The sequence below is a fragment of the Nuphar pumila genome, chromosome 17 (genome assembly GCF_984573655.1).
Source record: "Nuphar pumila chromosome 17, dmNupPumi1.hap1.1, whole genome shotgun sequence".
Classification (NCBI taxonomy): Eukaryota; Viridiplantae; Streptophyta; class Magnoliopsida; order Nymphaeales; family Nymphaeaceae; genus Nuphar; species Nuphar pumila.
Window position 1 is genome coordinate 7,282,377 of NC_143265.1, and position 23,451 is coordinate 7,305,827.

General features: G+C 36.2%; 1 protein-coding gene across 1 annotated transcript; it reads left to right on the top strand.

The window, feature by feature from the left end:
• Window positions 1-247: 247 nt before the first annotated feature.
• Window positions 248-20,519, top strand: LOC149811517 (uncharacterized). Its single transcript, XM_089993807.1, has 8 exons — window positions 248-465; window positions 692-844; window positions 17,326-17,393; window positions 17,498-17,760; window positions 18,783-18,857; window positions 18,954-19,016; window positions 19,483-19,575; window positions 20,210-20,519. Exons 2-7 carry the CDS (start codon window positions 735-737, stop codon window positions 19,525-19,527), a joined length of 624 nt encoding a protein of 207 aa, XP_089849933.1. The 5' UTR covers window positions 248-465; window positions 692-734; the 3' UTR covers window positions 19,528-19,575; window positions 20,210-20,519.
• Window positions 20,520-23,451: the final 2,932 nt, after the last annotated feature.

Genomic DNA, 23,451 nt, shown 5'->3' on the forward strand with positions numbered 1-23,451 from the left:
TTCCGGATCCAATATTACCACATGTATTTCGGATCCGGATTTAATCTAACCTTTTCGGATCTGATTCGAATCCAGACCTGATTTCGGATCCATTAATTTGCATTTCATATTCGGATTTGGATCTTACAGAATTCGACCCGTGCTCACCTTTAGGTGACTAGGTCCAGGTTCATCTCTTTTGGGTCGGATCAAGATATGGACCCGAAACCAAAGTATAAAATCTGTCGGTCAGACCCTTCCGCATTTCACTACGAAGGGGAAACTCCCTCTTCCCTCCCATTCATCTCGATTGGCGCTGCGTCTGAACACCTACAGAAAACCCTAGGAAACAATTCCTCCTCGTGCGATATCGATCGGAGGAAGACGAAGAGAAATCTGTTTCCCGTATCGTTCTTCAGATCGTTCTGCCGAGTCGCGTGTCTTTTCCTTCGAAGAATCTCTGAAAACCCTATTTCTCTTGCGAAGGTGTGTTTTTTCTCTTCTAAAACCCTTGTGCCCACCGAAAATTTTCCGTTTTTCAGCTCTATTTATGCTCCACAACTCGATATTTGAATCTTTTTGTTGGGCCTGCAGAGTTGTAGTTTGGGATCGTAGCTAGGGTTTCTAGGTTAGGTTTAGTTTTTAGTTTTTTTTTTGTTTTAATTTACCTCATTGGAGATTTTGGATCGTGATGGTGTATTTGTGAATTTAGGGTTTTGGAGGGAAGGCGTTGGATTTGGCTCTCCTACGGTAACATGTATGCTGATCGGGTGCTGGCTTCTGGGAGTAAGCGTCCTGTGAAGGAGCGACTTAACAGTGATTTCGAAGATTCCTTCTCTCGTGGGAGGCAGTCGAATCCTAAGAGGTAAGTTTGAACGTGGGATTTGATGGGTTGGCCTTTTTGTTCTGATTTGCTTCGATGGTAATCGCTAGCATCGAAATTGTGTTGAACTTGTTCGTAGTCTAAAGATCACTAGTATATGCATAGCAGAGAGAAATTTTTGATATTGAGAATCTTTGTTCATGAATGTTTTGAATTTCTAGCGAGACTGAGCTTGCTAAAGTTTCACTGGAATATATTGCAAAAGTTATGGCAGTAAGGCACTTAATGTAGTTGTTTATCATGATCCCAGAAGGGAAAAAATGAAATCATTTGCTTATTACTTGTCACATGAGGGAGGGGGGGGGGCAATATTCTTGCCAAGGAAAATTCAATTAAGTGTGTTTGTTACATCTGCTTAGGGTTCCAATTATGTAATTCTATGAGGTGGAAGTTATGTTTTTCATTGAAATGCCAATGACCAGGCCTCAGTATTTTCAGAGTTGGTCACGGTTTGCAGCAGCACGTACCATGATCAGTGTGTCATAGATGGTTTCTGTGAAATGGATGGACACAGAAATGCAACCGTTTTCTTTACCCCCTTGTTCTCTGCTTCACGGTCGTGGCTATGTCTTGACACGCACAACTCATCAATAGATTGTCTATATTAACAGGATTTATAAACGATGAATCCCTAGATAGCAATATCGTGTTAAAAAAGTATAACATATTTCACTCTTGGCGGTATTGGTAAGTTTTTGCTATTGTAGAGCTAAGGCCTGATTTCTTTGTTAGTGTTGGTTTGATACCATGAATTTCATGGAAAGAGCTGTAGCACGTTCTGTCTTATTATGTTGTTTTTGATGGCATGTGTTGTTCTATGTCACATAGGTATGATCAGATTTTAGTCCTAAAGGCCTAATGCATGTTTGATTGCTTGAGATTCTGGTCTTGTCAAGCTCCATTTAGAATATATTACTTAATTACTATGCTTGGAAAAGTGAGAGGAAAATTATAGTTTTGCCCATGCAAAGGGTACTTTGTTGCTAATATTGATAAGTAATCATCATAAAATTGTGCTAAACGACCAAGTTCTTTATTATTTTCGATGAGAACATGATTGGACTGTTTTACATTGCTTTAGAGGCTTATTGCATAGTTTACAACATGGGTGACACTTATGGTTTTGGCCAAGCCAATTTATGATAGTTTGGATCTAGATTATATAGTTCCTAATCTGGTATTGGTTGATCTAATGGACATTAGAGTGTGTGGCTGTAAGTGTGTTAGCATTGAAATGTGCATGATATATCTTGTGATATAATAATTTATCACGTTACTTGTACATGGTATGTCTTGTGATATGATAATTGTTCATGATGCTTATAAGTGTGAGCAAATACCTGGACAAGTATGGTACTGCACATCATGTGTTTTCATGCTATATTAAATGCTTTCACAAAGACATGTGAAAATAGGATGCGTGATGCTGATTCTTCTCACAAGTTTGAATATTTTTTTTTGGAAAACAGGACACAAGGACACAATTTTTTTATTTTTTAATCAATAAGAAACCAAAATTTTGACATTTTAACGTTAAAACTGCATTTTTATTGAAATAAAACCTTGTAACATTAAAAAATATTAAAATATTGTTCATACGTGTCAGTGTCCATGTGTTCGAGCATGTCCGCTAATGTCACCAAGGACACACCACCAAAATGGCGTGTCCTTGTGAGATAGATTAAATGTTTAAATTTAATGATGATAGATGCTTGAATCATTGTAGTTGATGTTCCTTTCATATTTTTGATTGTGCACAAGGAAAGCAAGAGAATATTTACCACTAGTATTTGATTAATGGGAGTTCTTTGCCACCTTCAGCAATTTGATGATTAATAAGGAATCATGATCGAAAGAAATTATGTATCTCTAATTTGATAAAAAATAGTATAATTGCAACTGGTGTGCATTTAAATGCTATGTGTTTTAAAATATATGTGTACCATATATATTATTTCTCTTTTATCCCTTGTAATGCCACTAGGGGCAATTTAGTCTTTTCCTTCCCATATGAAATATGCATCCCCATTAGGGTTGTCTTTTTACTTTTCTTATTTTTGTTTTTTTTATTTAGTTAAACAATATAGAGGGCCCACAATGTGACTGTAGGGGGGCTCCCAACGACTCTGTGGGCGCCCCCTTGGGTCCCATCTTTTGTATAAATAGGGGTGAATGCGGTTAAAAATCTAATCCTTATGTACATATATATTAGTATATATAGAGATATGTATACATATACATATATATATGTATACGTATCTATATATATACTAATATATTTATTTATTTTAGTCTTAATATCCGAAAAGGGTATTTTTGTAATTTCCTAATTTACGTATATTCCACTTAGGAATATGATTGTAATTCTTTTTTCCTTTTTTATTTATTTTTTATCTCTTTTTTTTATTTCTTTATTTGTGGTTTTCGTGCCACATTTGGGAGGCTCCCCAAAAGAGTCGTTGGGGGTTCCCAACGACTCCTTTGGGAGCCCCCAAGGTGGCTCCCTTTTGAGGTGTATGTATAGGGGTGTTCTCCCTTGTAATTCAATCAAGGGGCTTGTCTCTTTTTATTCAATACATTCGTATTACATGCATTTGTGCATGTTTGCATTATTTTACTCTTTTTGCGTATTTGTTCAAGTGTGCTTTGAGTGCCTTTGTGCACATCTTTTGTAAAGTACTAGTGCTTGTATGCGTATTGTTTCTTCGTAGACATTTTTACATGGTATCAGAGCTTGGTCAAAGATTGAAGATTGTGTAATTCTTCGTTTTTCGAGCGCCTCGAAAAGCATGCCTTTGACTTCTTGGAGATTGGAGTGGGGGCTTCTCTTTCTTCAATGTTTTGAAAGTTTCCTACATCAAGTAAGACCTAAAATCTTATTACGGTACATGATTTTTTTTCTATTCTCTTCTCTTGGGCGAAAAAGACTCACTTCTCTCTTGGCTTCAAGTTGAATGGCTCGAACTATCATGTTTGGGCCGGGAACATGAAAACTCACATAAAAGGTAAAGGTCTTTGGGGATACATTCTTGGTTCTATACCGGAACCCGAACCCGAACCAAAGATTGCTTTAGTAGAGAAAGGTGAAATTAAAATTCTCGAAGGAGAAGAAAGAAGTAGAGCCCTTGAATAATATTCCAAGAAACATGAGGAATGGGAAATGAAATTTTTTAAGATTCTTTCTTGGATTTTTTTATCAGTAGAAACTAAGATCAATGCCAATATTATTAAATTCAAGAAAACATTTGAAGCTTGACATTATCTTGAGAAAATGTACACGTCAAGAGACTTGTCTCACAAGTACTATCTCCAAAAAAGGGCTTTAATCCTTCAACAAAATGAAATGTCTATAAGGGAATATTTTGCAGAATTATCATCCATATGGGATGAACTCGCCATGCTTGAGCCTAAATGGAGTGAAGAAGCCATTGAGCTTAGGTACAAACAATTGGAAGATGACCATTTTTTTAATTTTTTGAATGGGCTTAGACCCGAGTTCGAGCAAATTCGGTCCGCTCTTCTCTCCTCTTTTGTTTCTCCCTCGCTTGAAGATGTCCTTACAAAGCTTAGTGGGGGAGGAAACACATATGAATACTTGCAAAAACAATCCGAGTGTTCTTGCAACTTCAACTAATGAAGAAAGTGATGCTGTTAATGTCGTTTCAAGACCGGGAAACAATGTTCGAACTTATAAGCCTTCTCACTTCAAAAATCAAAATCAAGGATCAAGTGGTCAAGGAGGAAGAAAGGACTGTAGTAAAATTGTGTGCCATTTTTGTAAGGAACTTGGGCACATCAAACCTGTTTGGCCAAAATGGAAGAAGTTGCTTGCCATGACAACCACATCTCAAAAGGAAGAAAACGTGATTCTCTCAAATGGAGCTCTTTCTCTACATCAGATCGTGGAAGCACTTCAACCGCTTCTTAAGGGAGCGGTTTCTGGAACCGCTACATCTACCTACTCTTTTCCTGGTAAGACCTCTTGGCTATTAGATTCGGGTGCTTCTTTTCATATGTCCCCAAACATATGTTCTTTATCCGATTTTTTAAAGAATTCATCACCATCTTTTGTTTCAACTGCCAATGGCACTTCTCTTGAAATTAAAGGAACTGAAAATTTTGAAGAAAAAAAAAATTTTATTCCTAAAATTAGATTTATTCCAAAACTAAATTTAAGCTTGCATTCTGTCTCTCTACTCTCGGATCATGGATGTGATATAAAATTCTCATCTGATAAATGTTAGATACAGGATCGCCGGTCCGAGAAATTGATTGGGTAAGGCTCTAGAAAAGATCTTTACTATGTGAACTTTCTTCAAATTCCAAAAGATTCTTTTTTGTAATGTGTTGCATCACAAAGACATTAATGTATGGCACAAAAGACTTGGGCACCCCAGTGTTATAAAAATTTTGTATCTTCCGTTTGCCAAACACTTATGTAAAGAAAATTTTGTTTGTAATGATTGCACACTTGGAAAAATGAGAAGTTTGCCATGTTATCAAAGATACATGTTTACTTCAAAACCTTTTGAACTTGTTCATTTAGATGTTTGGGGACCGACACCCATTATTTCAAAAGGAGGGTTCTCTTATTATGTGATATTTGTGGATGATTTCTCTAGATTTACTTGGATATATTTTCTCAAATATAAACATGAGGTTTTTGCAACATTTAAATCTTATCATATGATGATTCAGAATCAATTTGACGAAAAATTAAAAATTCTTAGAACCGATTCTGGTGGAGAATATCTTTCAATTGATTTTAAAAGTTATCTTGAGAAATATTGGATAATTCATCAAAAATCTTCTCCCAAAACACCCCAACAAAATGGTTTGGCCGAAAGGAAACATAGGCACATTATTGAGACAACCAGGACCCTGCTCATTTCCCAAAACATCCCAAAAAGATTTTGGGCCAAAGCTTCCCTTGCATCTGTCTACCTTATCAACCGTCTTCTATCCAAAAACTTGGGTAAAATTTCACCATTTGAAATTTTGTATAAAAGAGATCCTGATTATAGTAGGTTAAGGGTTTTTGGGTGCAAATGTTTTATTTTGACAGATAAAAATGATAAACTTTCTCCTAAGGCTACTCTACGTGCCTTCCGAGACTCAAAAAGGATTTCGGTGCTACGACATCAAGAATGATAAGTTATATGTGTCTAGAAATGTAAGCTTTCTAGAAAATGTTAGTGGGTTTGAAAAATCTGAATTTCATGAGGAAAATATGGATTATTCTTTTTTATTTAATCTTTTGTCAAGGAGTGATGGGGAATCCACACAAAGTGAAAATGAAGTAGAAGAAAATGTCAATCTCAGCCTTTTATCTATCATGAGGGACATAGAGACCAAAGCAGTTTTAAAAGTGCTATAGAAAAATATAGTGAGCCTAGTGAAACTATCACTTTGGGTGAAAGTTTTCAAAGAACTGAGAGAAATAGGAGACCTCCTTCTAGATTCATATCTTATGACTCTTTTTCTCTCAAACATAGAGCATGCCTTAGTGCCATGCACTCATACGTTGAGTCCAACAATTTTGAAGAAGCCAAAAAGATGAATGAATGGGTAGAAGCCATGTAAAATGAACTAAGAGCTCTTAGGAAAGCTAGAACATGGGAGTTTCAGGATCTTCCTAATGGAAAGAAAAGTATAAGATGTAAGTGGGTTTTTAAAGTCAAGACCAAGAGTGATGGAACTCTTGAAAGATATAAGGCGCACCTAGTCGCTAAGGGATATGACCAAGAATATGGGGTAGACTATAATAAAATGTTTGCTCCTGTTGCTCGAATGGTTACAGTTAGATGCCTTATTACCATCGCATCAATTAAAAAATAGAATATTTATCAAATGGACGTTAAAAATGCTTTCTTAAATGGAGATTTAAATGAAAAGTTTATATGACTACTCCTCTTGGAATGGATTGCCCTTATGATAAAGTTCTCCGTTTACGAAAAGCTCTTTATGGTCTAAAACAAGCTTCTAAAGCTTGATATGACCGATTTAACAATTTAATGATGGAAAAGGGATTTGTCTCATGCTATACTGACACTGCCTTATTTGTAAAGAAATCTAATGCAGGAATTGTTATCTTGCTGCTATATGTTTATGACATGTTAATTACAGGTGATGATACCAAGGGAATTAAAAAAATTAAGGCTACGCTAACTGAAAAATTTGAAATGTCAGACTTAGGTTTCTTGACATACTTTCTACTTTCTAGGCATTGAAGTTGTTTTCTCTCATAGAGGATATTTTTTATCCTAAACTAAGCTTGCTTGTGAGATAATTGACAGGTCGGGCATTACTGATGACAAAATTTTGTGAAACACCTGGAGTTGTTGGATCCAAGATGAGGATCGATGATGGTATTATTTTGGACAATCCTACTCTTTACAGACAGTTGGTTGGGTCATTGATGTATCTTAGCATCACTAGGCCTGATATATCTCATGCAGTTCACATTGCAAGTCAATTCCAACATGCTCCTACATCGGTTCACATGAGTGCAGTCCTTCGAATCATCCGATATATAAAGGGAACAATAAATAAGGGAGTATTTCTTTCCTCATCCTCTGAATTAAATTTAATTGCGTATACTGACTCTGATTGGGGAGGTGACCCTAATAATTGTCACTCCACCACTGGTTTCTGTATCTTTTTAGGTGAATCACTGGTCTCTTGGAAGTGTAAGAAGCAACAAAATGTCTCTTTGTCCTCCACTGAAGCTGAGTATAGAGCCATGACATCCACAACCATGGAAATTGTATGGATTCAGCATCTGCTAGAAGATATGAGAGTTCATATTCTAGAACCAACAAAGTTATGTTGTGACAATAAAAATGCGATATACATTGCCAAAAAGCATACTTTCCATGAGCGAACGAAGCACATAGAGATGGACTGTCATTATGTTCGGGAATAATATTTAAAAAGAATTATCGATCTACCATATGTGACATCGGAGTATCAACTAGCGGACTTCTTCACCAAGGCGCTTTGCTCCCCTCGTTTTCATTTTCTTTTGGTCAAACTTACAGGGGGGTGTTAAAAATGTAATCCTTATGTACCTATATATTAATATATATAGAGATATATATATATATATATATATATATATATATATATATTATATATATATATACTAATATATTTATTTATTTTAGTCTTAATACCCGAAAAGGGTATTTTTATAATTTCCCATTTTATGCATATTCCACTTAGGAATATGATTGTAATTCTTTTTTCCTTTTTTTTATTTCTTTATTTGTGGTTTTCGTGCCACATTGGGAGGCTCCCCAAAAGAGTCGTTGGGGAGCCCCCAACGACTCCTTTGGGAGCCCCCAAGGTGGCTCCCTTTTAAGGTGTATATATAGGGGTGTTCCCCCTTGTAATTCAATCAAGGGGCTTGAGAGTCTCAAGCTTCTCTCTTTTTATTCAATACATTTGTATTACATGCATTTATGCATGTTTGCATTATTTTACGCTTTTTGCATATTTGTTCAAGTGTGCTTTGAGTGCCTTTGTGCACATCTTTTGTGAAGTACTAGTGCTTGTATGCGTATTGTCTCTTTGTAGACATTTTTACAAATACCCCCTTCATCCTCAATGTTTTTTCAAGCACTTAATATATTGTGACTTATATTTTTAAGTTCTCTCTTCTCACTTTGTGTGTGTTTGGTGTTTCCCCTTTGTGACACATTGTATTTGGTCTATTAGTGACATCTTGCTTACGCATTTGTGCCTTCTTGTAGTCACTTTGTGACATTGTTTTTGGCACTTGTATTTCATTAGATGATATTAAAGCCCTTAGGTGTTTGGACACTCTTGTTTTTTCTTTCTTTTGTATTTGAGTATGATTAAGCTTCACACTCGTGTTCTTCTTCAACTCTTCCACAATGGACAAAGCTGCACAAATTGACCTCTCATTCAAATTAAATGAGACCAACTATAGAATGTAGGCGGCCGTTATGGAAAAAAACCTCAAAGGCAAGAAACTTTGAGGATATATATGTGGCACCGTTTCAGAACCACAATTAAAACTCATCAAGAAGGAAGGGAATGGAGAAAAAACTTTGGGTGATGAAGAAAAAGCCAAAGCTATTGAAGAATACCAATTCAAAGTTGAGCATGCCAAAATATTGGCACATAACATGGAGCTCAAGATTTGTGCTAATTTAGCAAAATTTAAGAAGGCAAATAAAGCATAGTTCTTCATGAAAGATATATATACTCAAAAGGACATTGCTAGGCATTTTTTTTTACAAGAGAAGGTAAGAGGAACCAAGCAAAGAGACATGAGTATTAAAGATTATTATAGTACTCTATCTCCTCTATGGGATGAACTTGCTCTCTTTAAACCTCAATGAGAAGAAAGTGCTATTGCCCTTAGTTAAGAGCAAATAGAGAGAGATTTTTTCAATTTATTCATGGTCTTTGTCCTAAATTTTAACAACTAATAGGATCCATTCTTCATATGGCTTCTACTCCTCTTAGTGAAGTTCTTACTAATTCAAGATGAAACTCGCTTGGCTCTTAAAAAGATTTTGATGAGGTTCATGTGGTATCTAAACCAGGAAATGACAAGAGAACATATAAACCTTCTCATTTTTGGAAAAATAACAATGTTGTAGGAAGAAAAATTGTTTATTACCATTGTAATGAACCAGGACATCTTAGACCCGATTGTCTTTCGTTGGAGATAGTCCAAGCAATTCAAGTGAAGAACCAAGAAGAGATGGAGACATAAAATACTTTATTGCTCAACTTACAGGAACTCTCCAACAATTCATGAGAAACAACACTTCCACACCTTTCACCTCCGGTGCCGCAATTTCATTTACTCCCGGTATATCCTCTTGAATCCTTGATTCGGGTATGACTCTAAATGCATCTCTTTTGTCAAAACCAAGCTTTTATTCTTTTAAATCATTCATTTCCACTACTGATCGAATATTATTAGATGTTAAAGGAATGAGAAATCTTGAAAAAGTTTTAAGCAAAAAATAATTTTATGTTTCAAAAATTAGAATCATTCCTAAACTTAATTTAAATCTTTTCTCCGTTTCTCAAATAACCAATTTTGGATGTAGTGTTTCTTTTTCGCCTACCAATTGCTATTTGCAGGATCTTTGGTCCGAGAAGCGGATTGAGCAAGGCCATAGAAGAGGAGACCATATATTATATGGGTTTTTTGTCCTTGCCATCCAAATCATTTTTTAATCATGTCCAATCTAAAGATGTTGTCACTTGACACAAAAGACTGGTCATCCTAGTGTTTTTAAGTTGTATCTTTTTCCTTTTTTGAAAAAATTTTGTAATGAAAAAGAATTTACATGCAATGATTGTATTCTTGGAAAAAATGCATTCCTTTATCCACATAGCCACTTTATTTCTAAGAGACCTTTTCAATTAGTACATTCGGATGTATGGGGACCGACACCCATTATATCTAAAGGAGGATATTCATATTATGTTGTTTTTATTGATGATTTCACTAGATACACTTAGGTTTACTTTATTAAAAAAATTGATGTTTTTTTTAAAGAATTTCATATCCTTATTCAAAATAAATTTCAAAACAATATAGCAATTTTTAGATCCAATTTCAGAGGAGAATACATGTCAAATGAATTTCAAAACTGCCTTAAACAAAATAACATTATTCATCAATGATCTTGTCTTAAAACTCTCAAACAAAATGATCTTGATGAAAGTAAACATAGACATCTTATTGAAACAACAAAAACTCTTCTTCTTTCTAAAAATGTTTCGAAAAACTTTTGGGCCGAAGCTGCTCTTTCTGCCATTTGTCTTATAAAAAGGATGTCATTCTCATCCTTAAATAATGTTTCCCCCTTTGAAAAATTGTTCAAAATATCTCTGGATTTCAAAAGATTAAGATTTTTTTTTGTAAATGCTTTGTTCTTTTTCAAGGACAAGATAAACTTTTACCAAAAGCTCTTGAATGTGCTTTTATTGGCTATGGTGAAAATTAAAAGGAATATAGGTGCTATGATATTAAAATTAACAAACTTTATATTTCAAGAAATGTTACTTTTTTTGAAAAACAAACTGGATTTGAATCTCAAAAACCTAAGGAAGATATTGATTATTCTTTTCTCTTTGACTTATTACCTAGAAATGAGTCTAAAGATTGTAATAATACTATTTTTGAAAATGTTTCTGATGACAATTCTCATCAAAATGATGATTTGCTTCGTCAAAATGATGATTCTCCTAATGAGAATCACAATGATATCCATGTGTATACTCAGCGAGGGGAATGAACATCAAAGTGCTTTTGACATGTACTTACAAAACTTTTCTTTAGAAGACCAAATTGAAGAATTCCTACCTAGCCGATCTTCTAAAAGTCGTAGACCTCTTTAAAAATTTGTGTCATATGATTCTTTTTCCCCAAATTATAGAACTTGTCTAATGATGATCCACTCCTATCATGAGCCTTCTAACTTTAAAGAAGTCAAGCAACGTCCAGATTAGATTGATGCTATGAAACTTGAATTGAAAGCACTCAACAAAGCTAACACTTGTACAATTGTAAGTCTCCCTTTAGGAAGAAAAGCTATTCGACGTAGATGGGTTTATAAAGTTAAAACTAAGAGTGCTGGGTCATTAGAAAGATACAAAGACAGGTTAGTTGTTAAAGGGTATGCAAAAGAATATGGATCCGGTTGTTAGGATGACTAGTGTAAGAACTTTAATAGCCTTAGCATCTATTAAACAACGGCCTATCTACCAATTAGATGCCAAAAATGTCTTTTTGAATGGAGACCTTTGTGAAGAAGTGTATATGGATCCTTCGCTGGGTCTTGAGATTGGAAATGATTTTTTTTTAAACTTAATAAAGTTCTTTATAGTATTAAACAAGCTCCAAAATCTTGGTATGATCGCTTTAGTAAAGTTGTTCTTGATAGTGGTTTTACTTCTTATTTTATTGATACTGCTCTTTTTTGTTAGGAATGCAGGTGATCACATAAATATTTGATTGTTATATGTTGATGATATGATCATACTGAGAATGATAAAAAGGGCATTGAATTTATTAAAAATGTTCTTAAAAACAATTTTGATATGTCTCACCTTGGATTTTTAAGGTACTTTTTTGGGATTGAAGTTGTGTATTCTCCTCAGGGATATGTTTCGTCTCAAATGAAGCTTTCATTAGAGATTATTGCTAAGTGTGGCTTGACTGACAAAAAGAAAGTGGAGACTTTAGAAGTAATCAATGCTCTGATGAGAGCCAATGATGAACCTCCTTTAGAAGATCTCACTTATTATCGCCAATTAATCGAATCTCTAACATATTTATCTATCACCAGGCTAGACATTGCTCATGTTGTACACAGTGCAAGTTGGTTTCAGAATGCTCTTACTACTATTCACATGGCAAGTGTCATGCGAATTATCAAATATTTGAAGGGAACTGTAACAAAAGGGCTATTCTTATCTTCTTCTTGATCTCCAAATTTAATTGCTTATACCGACTCTGATTGAGGTGGAAACCCAAATGATCGTATTTCTACCACAGGTTATTGTGTTTTTCTTGGACAATCATTAATTTCTTGGAGATGTAAAAAGCAACAAAATATTTCTCTATCTTTCACAAAACCCGAGTATAGTGCAATGACCACCACTGCAATTGAACTTGTTTGGTTAAGAAGTTTGCTCAAAGATATGGGAGTTATAATCTCTTTTCCTTCAAAGCTATGTTGTGACAACAAAAGTGCTATCTACATTGTTAGCAATCATACATTTCATGAACGGATGAAGCACATTGAGATGAACTATCATTATGTTCGAAATGATTTTTTACGAGGCACTATTAAACTTCCATACATTACTTCAAAATACCAACTTGCGGATTTCTTTAACAAAGCTTTACCATCCCCTAGGTTCTCCTTTCTTCTAATCAAACTTTTGGTGATCTCACCGTCAGTTTGATGGGGGTGTTAAAATATGTGTACCATATATATATATAAAATTTCTCTTTTATCACTTGTAATGCCCAATAGGGGCAATTTAGTCTTTTCTTTCTCATGTAAAATATGCATGTCCATTAGGGCTGTCTTTGTATTTTATAATTATTTTTTTGGATTTTTGTTTTTGTTATTTAGTTAAACAATATAAAGGGGCCCACATTAGAACCGTTGGGGGCTCCCAATGACTCTACGAGAGCCCCCTTGGGTCCCATCTTTTGTATAAATAGGGGTGAATACCCTCCTTCATTCTCAATATTTTTTCAAGCACTTCTTAATATATTGTGACTTATATTTTTAAGTTCTCTCTTCTCACTTTTTTGTGTGTTTGGTGTTTGCCCTTTGTGCCGCATTGTATTTGGTTCATTAGTGACATCTTGATTACACATTTGTGCCTTCTTTGTGACATTGTTTTTGGCACTTGGTATTTCATTACAGGCCAAGAATTTTCATACTGACTTGTCTTTTAGAAAGGACAAATGTCTATGAGTAGATACTAAGTGGGGTAAAGATAATTTTTGCAGATGATGTTCTAAAGCCATAGAAAAGTTTTAAGAAAGTTTAATTTACTAGTTAGTTAAGGAAGTGGCATCTTAGTAGTGATATATATTTGGATAGTATGAGGCAACCTTATTGATACTTGATGGATGTGCCAAAAGAAAAAGGGATTCACGATGGTGATATGCTTTCTAAGAGTACATGCTCATTTGCTCTAGATTTAGACTGCAGAAATGAATGCTGCATCATTTTCTTATATGTAAAAATAATGGCAAGTCTTGGATATTTAGTTGCACATTAAAGATTATAGTGAAAAGATAATATGTTTTTGATATGATGAAGATTCCATATATCTAGGTGAACTAGATACTTGACTTAACTGATGATGGGATGCATGTAAAAGAGTTCATGATGTCATGAAATTTAATAGTATATGCAAATAAGTATCATTATAATATGTCTTACTGATTAATATGCATTGTAAGGTGATAATCCAATATCTTGATGATAGAGATACTTAAAATATTATGGTAAGTATGTTCGTGCATAGAAAATTTTATATAGGATTATATGAATGGAATGATTGAAAATTGCACTTGTATAAATGGAAAAGATCAATGTTGAACAATATGGCTGATTGAAAGCTTTAAATTGGGAGATGATTATATGTTCAATGGTTAATCCATAGCATGCGTGAAAAATCTCATAACTGAATGTTAAAAGCGAATAATCCCTTGATTATGTATTTTATCTGGTCTGTGACATGATGATTAAGTGTTGTATATGAAATATACAATAAGATGCACCAATAGCGAAGTGATAGCATTGTTTGCCTTGTAATGCCAAGTGGGAGATGTTGAATCCAAGTATATATGATCCAAAATTAGTAGCCATAAGGTCTGACAATAAGTACTCCAAGAGACAATAATGAGCTCAAAATGAAAACTATTAGTGGTTTTATGGGAGGCCGTGATCTCTCTGCTTAGTAGGGAGGTTTCTATATTAATGGGACATGCTTCTCCAAGTACCTTTGTAATTATTTCGCTCCCAAGGCTGCCTATATGTAGAGCCATGGCCATGGTATGTGATAGACAACAATCAATGAATGGTTTATCTTAAGCCATAAAGGATGAGAGCAGACCATGACAACCTAAACTTGGTGATTAACAAAGGCTTGCGCCCACACCCCAGTGACCCCATCCAAAACATGTTGAGGGACCTTCCGTCCCGGGAATGGTATGAGAATTCTGAAGATACAACCAACTCATCGTAGTGCATATGTGATGACAAGTGCTATTGATTAAGTGGTAGAAGTATTTAGTTTAATGGTTGTGGAAGAGTGGAGTAGTGCAGTAGTTGTGCATAATTGCATATACAAAAGAAAGGCAAGAATTTTTTTTTAGAATTCAATTTCAGAGTAAAAGAAATAATTGTGAATTAGATGATTTTTGCTAGATGATCCAAGGAGTTGTATGGTAAGTTATTTGTATATGGAAAAGGGTTAGTAGTCCCTTTTTTTTAATGCTTGAACCTTGGTGAGGCGATAAATCATAAATAAGTAAAAATCAGACAATGGTATGTTTGTGCTAAGATTGTTGCTAGCCTAAAAGAAATGCATAGGAGGGCACCACAATCTTAGCAATTGCCAGAGGTCGTCTCGGATTCTAAAGATGAAATGTTTACCAAAGACGAATAAGGTGACCATTATCGCTGCCACCATCTTAGAAGTAATTTAGATTAGGATGTTTAGAGTTGAGTTTAGATTTTACAAAACTATAATACTAAGTTATTAGATGAAATATTTTATATTTTCATATATAATGAACTATGATCTTTTTGATGATTTCAGATCAACTTGAATGTTACTTGTGATTGCATTTAATTATTTATTTTGTGCGTGTTGAATCTAGTGTTTTGTGTAATTGCTGCTTTATGTAGCTTCATTAGTAATCACCATTGTATAATTTTTTTCAATTTTTTGTCTTTTAAATTTATATCGTGAAATATTATGATACTTTATGATGCAATGCTATGTCACATAGGTGCGGGTGTGGCGATGTGGCACTTTAAAAAACTTGTGTGCGGGAGGGTATATATATATATATATAAATTTTACCAGTTAACAGTAACACTAATGAAATAAAAAGCAATTATTATATCATCATTAATGAAAAAATTATTAAAATAAAATAAAATTCATGCATGAGCAAGGCTGGGTTCGGCAACCCAGGGGTTCAGCTCTGCTGAACCCAGCCCTTCTGGGTTTGGCTCTCCTGAACCCAGATCTGCCCTAGAGCCCAACCCAGGGGTTCAGCTCAGAAGAGCCCAACCTAGTAGGGCAGCAAGGCTGGTTTCAGCAGAGCCGAGCCCAGCCCAGCCCAGCAAGGCTAGGTTTGACAGGCACTTGCGACAATGAGGGGAGGAGAAGGAAGACGAAAATGAAGAGAGAGAGAGAGAGAGAGAGAGAGAGAGAGAGAGAGAGAGAGAGAGAGAGAGAGAGAGAGAGAGAGAGAGAGAGAGAGAGAGGAGTGGTCGGGGAGGGCCGCTGCCGTCCGTCAGAGGAGGGGTTGGGCATGGCTGCTGTGGAAGCGGAGCAGGAGAGGAGGGGTCAGAAAGGGGGAGGCATCGGGGGAGGAGGGAGATGTCGTGCCCTAATCACCACCCCTTCTTAGTTATTTTTTTGGGTCCAAATGGACTCGATCAGAGTTGACCGAGTCCATTTTGGACAGATATAACCCTGGGTGTGGTTGACAGCACCCAGGGTCATCTTGACTGCACCGGGTGCACCCTGTTGGACGAATCCCTGTGACATAGATTCAATGCTATTTTAATGCAACCACACCCAGGGTCATCTTGACCACACTGGGTGCACCCTGTTGGACGAATCCCTGTGACATAGCAATGCTATTTTCATGCAATTATGATATGGGTTGTGATACACATTTTGCAACATTATAGGAAATAATAGGATTATGTCAAACAATCCATAGATATGTTAAATTATGTGCAATAATTCAAAGAAAAGGCATGTTTTGAGTTGAAAAAAAGGGTTATGGATATTGGGCCTTATCTGAGTATGAAAATCTTTATTAGATCTGTAGCCAGGTATACGTGTACCTCTGCCTATTTTTTACTGTGTTGACATAGGTACGACCCCCTTCATAATGTGCCTGTGTTATTTTTAGGGTGCATTTGGGTTCTGAAAAGTCTGAGACTCAAGGACACACCCTGTTTAATGGCAGACCTAGTAATTTGATGTGTTTTCTTATAATTACTAGCAACTTATATATTGCTAGTTTACTTCAATATATATTCTCTTGGAGCTACCTATTCTGCTATAGGTCATGCATATTGTAATTTTTTTTGTTATGATTCATTGGATATGTGATGCTTCAATTATTTATACAAAGATTTCCATGCATGAACTGTTGCATTATGATATTGTATCAGATTGTATAATAGCATCTCTTTCTCTGTGTGTGTGTTGCTATTTCTGGATAAAAAAGATATTTGTCTTGTGACTCAGCAGTTGTCCAACAAATTTTCTTGGTGTGAATATATGCCTGTTTGTGAAATTTTCTCTTGCTTTTGCCTGGCTTTCCCACATGCTACATTATCGGAATTTCCGTATTGGTTTCCTTTTTCTTCGATGTTCTTTCCTAGTTGCAATCAGGATTGTTGTATGTATGTAAAAATATATATATATATATATATATATATATATATAATATGAGGAAATTGGTTTTTGTAGTTCAAATTGGTTCATACCTGAGTTCACTAGCATTTTGAAATGGTCTAGGTCTATAAGTTTGACGTTTGAATTGAACTTTTTACACCTAGCACATTACTTAATGCTACTCTATGGCTTGTTCATGGCTTCACATTCATGTTGTTTATCCTAGACTGTTTGCATGCAGATGCGCATGCTTTTCTTTCCATTTATCCATTAGGTTTCTTCTTTCACAGGCAACGCCAAGGTGATGAAAAGTGGAAGCATGATCTGTATGAGGACAAAGAACTTCCTCAAGTTTCAAGTACAAACTTAACATGAGATCTTCTCAGTTGCCACGAAAAATGTTACTTTTCATTTATGTTTTCTTGATGAGGTTGATTGCTTCTACACTGACTGCATGTGAAGATCCCAAGTTAGGAGTGAAGGATCTGCGATTGAAGCTTCAAAGGAAGGGTTCACAAAATGCACCTACAACTGGAAAGGTTTCTCAAACAGGAGATCTTCGAGAAAAACTATCAGGTATAATGCATTCACAACAACCAACTACTGATATTCCAAAGAACAAGACAGTATCAGATGCCAAGGTTGTTAAAAGAAGTGCTCCAGCAGCTGAAACAACTGAAGAGAAGGTTGCCAATCCTTCTGCTGTGAAAAAGACGAAGCAGAAGGTATAGTTATACAGCTAACAGATTGCCTTGTTCAACTGCTTTCTTTTTGGTTGTTAGTTTGGTGATTGTTTGCGTGAGGCATCTGTAACCCTGAAAAGTGAATCAATATTGCCATTGATCACATTGGATTTTTGCTGGACTTGAATCGAGATGCATTTTTCCAAAAGTTTGTTGGCTTAAATTGTCTAGCAAGATGTTTCATCTAGGCTTGGCGAGTTAGGGCAATGTTTGGTTGTCTCTTGTAAATCAAAGTGCTAATATGTTGAGTGTACTTTAACGATGACCAAAGATATGGGCCTTCTACTGTATATTGTAGTAATTAATCAACAGCTATATGAAGTCTGGTTGTCTCATGCAAAGCAAAGTGTTAATATGGTCATTGTACTTAAATGATGACAAAAAATATGGGTCTTCTACTCTTTTGGTGTGGGCTGATGTATAGTGTAGTAATTATCTATGGGTATAGGGGGTTTCCTTAGTGGTTTAGGTCTATTATCAATCTTTGCCTGTAGGTTGTAAGTTATGTTATGATTACAGTTCTTGGGCATTTTAAACTTTCGGGTGATTTATATATTTGCTGTGGCTTGTAGGCCATTGGTTTGTTACTTTTGGACCAGGTAAACCTTGTCATTTTCTGTTCGGTATGCTTTTGTGATAGATGGTGCCACTAGTATCTGTCATTGTTTTATGTTGACGAGCTTGGTGTGTATATTAACATTGTTATGTATTGTGCAATCTTGGTTGATAGTTCATGGCAATACTTGAGTTTTTTGCCACACGGTAGAGACTCTTGTATAAAGTGAAAATCCAATGAACTAGAAGTTTTTGTATTCTATATGAACTATCATTATCTGTGGACAGCTCCCCCATATCTGTTAATAACTTCAATAGTTTGTGTGATAAGTTTTAATGGTTTCATAGCTACTAAATCTCCAAGTACTTTTGCCTCTCTTCTGCAAATCAATACATTTTCATAATTGTTGATTGGTTATGCTTCAAACTGAGTTTTTTTTAATTTGCAGTCTGAATCCTCAGTGGCTGCTCTACTGAAGTCCTTAGGCCTGGAAAAGTATTTAATTACATTTCAAGTTGAGGAAGTATGTTATTTTATTGAAATATCTTATCTTCCAAGTTTACTTCCTGGACCTTTCTGCGGTTTATAACTTCATGTTTGTCTGTTTTATTATCTGCAGATTGACACGACTGCACTTGTTCACATGACCGATGAGGATCTCAAAGCTCTGGGAATTCCAATGGTATTTCTCTTTAAATGATTAAGACTTTCACAAATGTAATTGTTCTTCTTGTATAGTTTCCAAATTATCCATGATCTATGATGATGATGATGATTCATCCTGTTTGGATTAACAATTCTAATGTGCTTGTATGTGAGAGCGATGCTTTGTGACTAAACTAGTCTTATAGGTTTGGATTTTATTGGGGTCTACATTGAGTAAAATATCCATCATATTCTCATGTTTTTTTTCACAATCTTCATAATTTGAGAGCAAAGCAGAGCCCTCAATCCTAAGATGTGCTATCCTTTTCTATTTCACACAAGAAATTAAGTTTTGTCTGAAATTGATATGTTTGAAAATGATGTTTTCTTGAGCAGAATCTCAACTTTGTTACAGTAGCTCTTTCCCTGCACTTGTAGCATATATGGATTCAGTTGATTGACGTGTTAATTTTGTTTCTGCTTATTTTCATGGAATGTTGCAGGGACCAAGGAAGAAAATACTTTTAGCTTTGGATTCCAGAGTTTAAAGTTGAGGCCTCTTTTCTTTTTCATTGTGTTAGTCTGCAATGATCAAGGTAATCTCTAAGAGCTTCATTTGTTTGTTTTCCACCAATAAGAAAAGAGTCCCATGGGAAAGGCATACCATTCATGGAGGGGAATGGATTTTCATATCAAATGCATGGTCGACGTGAAAAAGAACCCTCATTGACCATGGGCCCCAGAAGAAAATGGAGTGGGCATGTTTGTTTCATCTGCATACGAAAATGGGTGGCTTCATATATAAACCACCCATTTTCATGTGTAGAATGGGTGAAACAAACATGCCAAGGGTCTGTTTGTTTCATGCAATTTTCATTGATAATGCTGAGCTGGCATCCCTTTCACTTCCTTTCCCCATAATGAGTGAAACAAACACCAAATCATCATAGTAGGAAAGTGCCATGCTCGCACAAGTGGGCCCCAGTTTTTCCCACCACATGTGCAAACTCTTTCATACCTCCCCCTATGAAAGTATTCTCATGGGATGGCTGAGCTAGCAGGATCTTTTAGAAATCTGTCCCCGTTCCCATGAAAGGTCTTTCTCTTCCATGGAAGTGAAACAAACGAGCCCTAAGATTGTCTCTGTTTCCTTCATACATTGTTTGTTAGCCTACTGCTATTAATATTATTCCTTCTCTGCGAATATCAATCTTTTGCTTCTACTTGCAGTTTCTTCCCTATGTGAACACTTGACAGTGCATTTGTAAACAAAACCATTCTCTCGAAGAATGAAATTACCAACTGGCCTGGAAGTTGATCGCATTGATGCTATGTGATGAACTGGCAACATAGATTATTGACATTCGAGGTGTTGCAGAAGTTGTATTTTACAAGCCTTCTTGTGTAGGGTTAGTGATGGAAATGACACTAGTAGTTTTGTTTCTTTTCTTGGGTTGATGCATGATGACAAGTTTTCAGCATTTCAAGTTTGTATCTTGGTTATTTAGAGAGAAAGCAATATTATTAAAGTTTCCAGCTAGAAGCCACGTTACTAACTTGAGTCTCTTAATTTCTCCTTCATTTTCTTGTTGAGTGTGGTGGGTATGGATCCATGTGGAGTAATTGAGTGCGTCATTACTAACTTAAGGTTTGTATATTTTAATCTAGTTATGTTTTTTTAGCATCTTAATATATATAAAAGACGTATCAGAATAATCTCATATATAATTATTGTTTTATAAATAGTGTTTAGAATCTTTTTATTGTGTTTCAGGTCAGGCTGGTTTTGGGAGTCAAATGAGGGTGAATTGTTTGTAGCTTTGATGCTCAGAATGCTCATTTGAGCTGGATATCTGTTATGCTGTTTGCATTGGTTCTCATCTTCATCACTTGCATCGTCACTTTGGGTCTCAACTTTCCCACAATTACCACATCATATTAGGGCTCATGACAGTCATTTTCATTGAACCATATTTTTGATTTATTATAGGGAGAAGCCGCTTGTAGGATCAGAGACCTAGTCGTGCTGGCGCTGCCTGCCGTTCTTATGGTCACTGTTTTATTTGTGTAAAACTTCGTGCGAGGGTTGCCTTGCTTTGGCTTATACAAGGGGGTGAAGTCTATGAGATTTGAACCTAGTCCGCCCACCTAGCGGCCTGGGCCCCATCCCACTGCGCCAAACCCCTTGGGGCTTCATTGAACCATATTGCACGGTGGTTCTTTTCATCAATCTATAGTCACATAGCATTATCTTTCACAGGTGTTTGGAAACCCTGTTTTGGGAGATGAAGCTGGTGTTGGGAGTGGGGACGGGCTATTTTTAACATCCTCACATGGATGATGTTGACAACTCCAGCCTCATCTCCACTCCCATCACCCCTTTTATCTCCTCACCATCACTGCCAAGGTTGTTAAATGCGATGAGGCGAAGCGAGGCGTTGAGCCTGCGCTTCGCCTCTGAGGCGTACGCCTCTCACAACTGGTATGGAAGTGAAGCGGTGGGAGGGGAGGCAGGGAGCGGCGGAGGAGCAGTTGGCCGGCAAGTGGCGGTGGATCCACCGGCACTTGGGGTTAGCACAGCCGACTAATCGGGCGGAGGAAGACTTGGGGATGAAGGAGGGGGTTCTGGAGGTTGATGAGGGCCAGTTTGCGCATCACAGCACGCCTCAGTACCTTGAGCGTGCGCCTCGCCTCTGCGGCGTACGCTTCAGGAACTGAGGCGTACGCCTCTCACAACACTGATCACTGCCTCTCACACAGGGCCTTTGTTGCATTTGGTAAGCCAAAACTGAATGCAATTATGATCGGATGTGGTTATGGTTTTGATCTTTTGCTACTGAATCCGACAAATATTCAAATGTGATGAATATTTGAATTCTTTTACATGTAAAAAATCAGATCTGGTATGAGCTTTCTGCTATCTGAATCTGAATCCGAATTGATATCCATTTAGTCAACATCCAATTAGTCGAATGTGGTATTGACCACATGTGATCTGAATCAGTACCGTTTCCATCTCTATCACAGTTTTAAAGCTCTGGGTTGTGTTTGGATGGGCACTCAAAATGTGATTTGGGTGAGAAAACAAATATAATTTACCATGTCTTGCAAGTTTTTACCTGTTCAGTAAGTTTTCCCTGCTCAATTATGTGAGTTTTACATCACTTTTTAAGTGTTAAACTTGGGTGAAGTAAAAATTGTTTTAGAACCAAACACCCCCTTAAGTGTATCTTTTTTTGAAGGAATTCTGACCATCATGCATATCAAGAACCAAGACCTGGTCTGTTATGAAATTTGACCTACTTTTATATCTAGTATACAAGGACCAGTACAGGTAAGTGTGTTAGCTGACTGACATTTAATTAGGATTCCAAGGTCCATATCCAACCCCGTTCCTACTCATCATTTCTATTTTCTTGATCATTTTTCCATATTTAGGAAGAGATATAATTAAATTGACACCACCATATTAAAAGTTAAGGCAACTGGAAAACAGCGAGCTGCTGTCAATTCTATTCTTTCTAATCGAGTCAAACACTATCCATTTAAAAGAAGGCACATTAGTTAACGCAACATTCATAATCATTGCAGTATAGCTGTATATAGTCAGGTTCATGATGCAATGGGTCGAGAAACTTGGAGCCCAATATTTGGTACTAACGAAGGTATAGAACTATTGAGCTAGAAATCATAGGTTCAAGATGTATCAAGTCTAACCACATAGAGGATCAAGCCTGGATCATGTTTTTCAGTTTTGGAACATTGTGGGCAGTTGATTTTTTATTCCCTTTAAAAACCTGCTTACTTGTCATAATCACGTGATTCAAAACATATTTCCTACTAAACAAGCCATATAGATCACATATGTAACATTTGGTCTACAAAAAATTAAAGAAAATTTAAGCAAAAAATGATTTCTACTCAATAGTTCTGTATCTTCATCAGTACCAAACATTTACCCCTAAATAAGTGCTTAACCTAATGCCATTTTATCAAGTTGGGGCAGGCCTGACAACAAACGGAATTCATACATCAATTTGGGTTAGCATTATGCCCATACCTGGAAACATAAATTGGGCTCAGGTTGGATCGGATTACCAACACTGGTCCGATCCATTGGCAGCCCTATTCAGATCGACCACTCGTACTTCTGTCTATCCCAGTAGTCTATATCTGTATTATTCTACGAGAAGTATTGACCAAGCTATAAGCACTCACTGGATTGGATCTAGGACTGAGGTCCATCTGATGGGTTTCAAAATATGGTTAACCAACATGTTAACTAATCCATTAATTTAAAGTCCTTGGTCCTGGTATGCCTGCACTTTTTAAAGAAGAAAAAAGGGGAACCAACTTCAAATTAAAGACACAGATTTATGTGAAGTAAGGGCACATATGGATCATATTAGACCCGACGTCTGATTCAGTTCCCACATATTATTTATGGATATGGAGCTTAGATTTGATCCAGA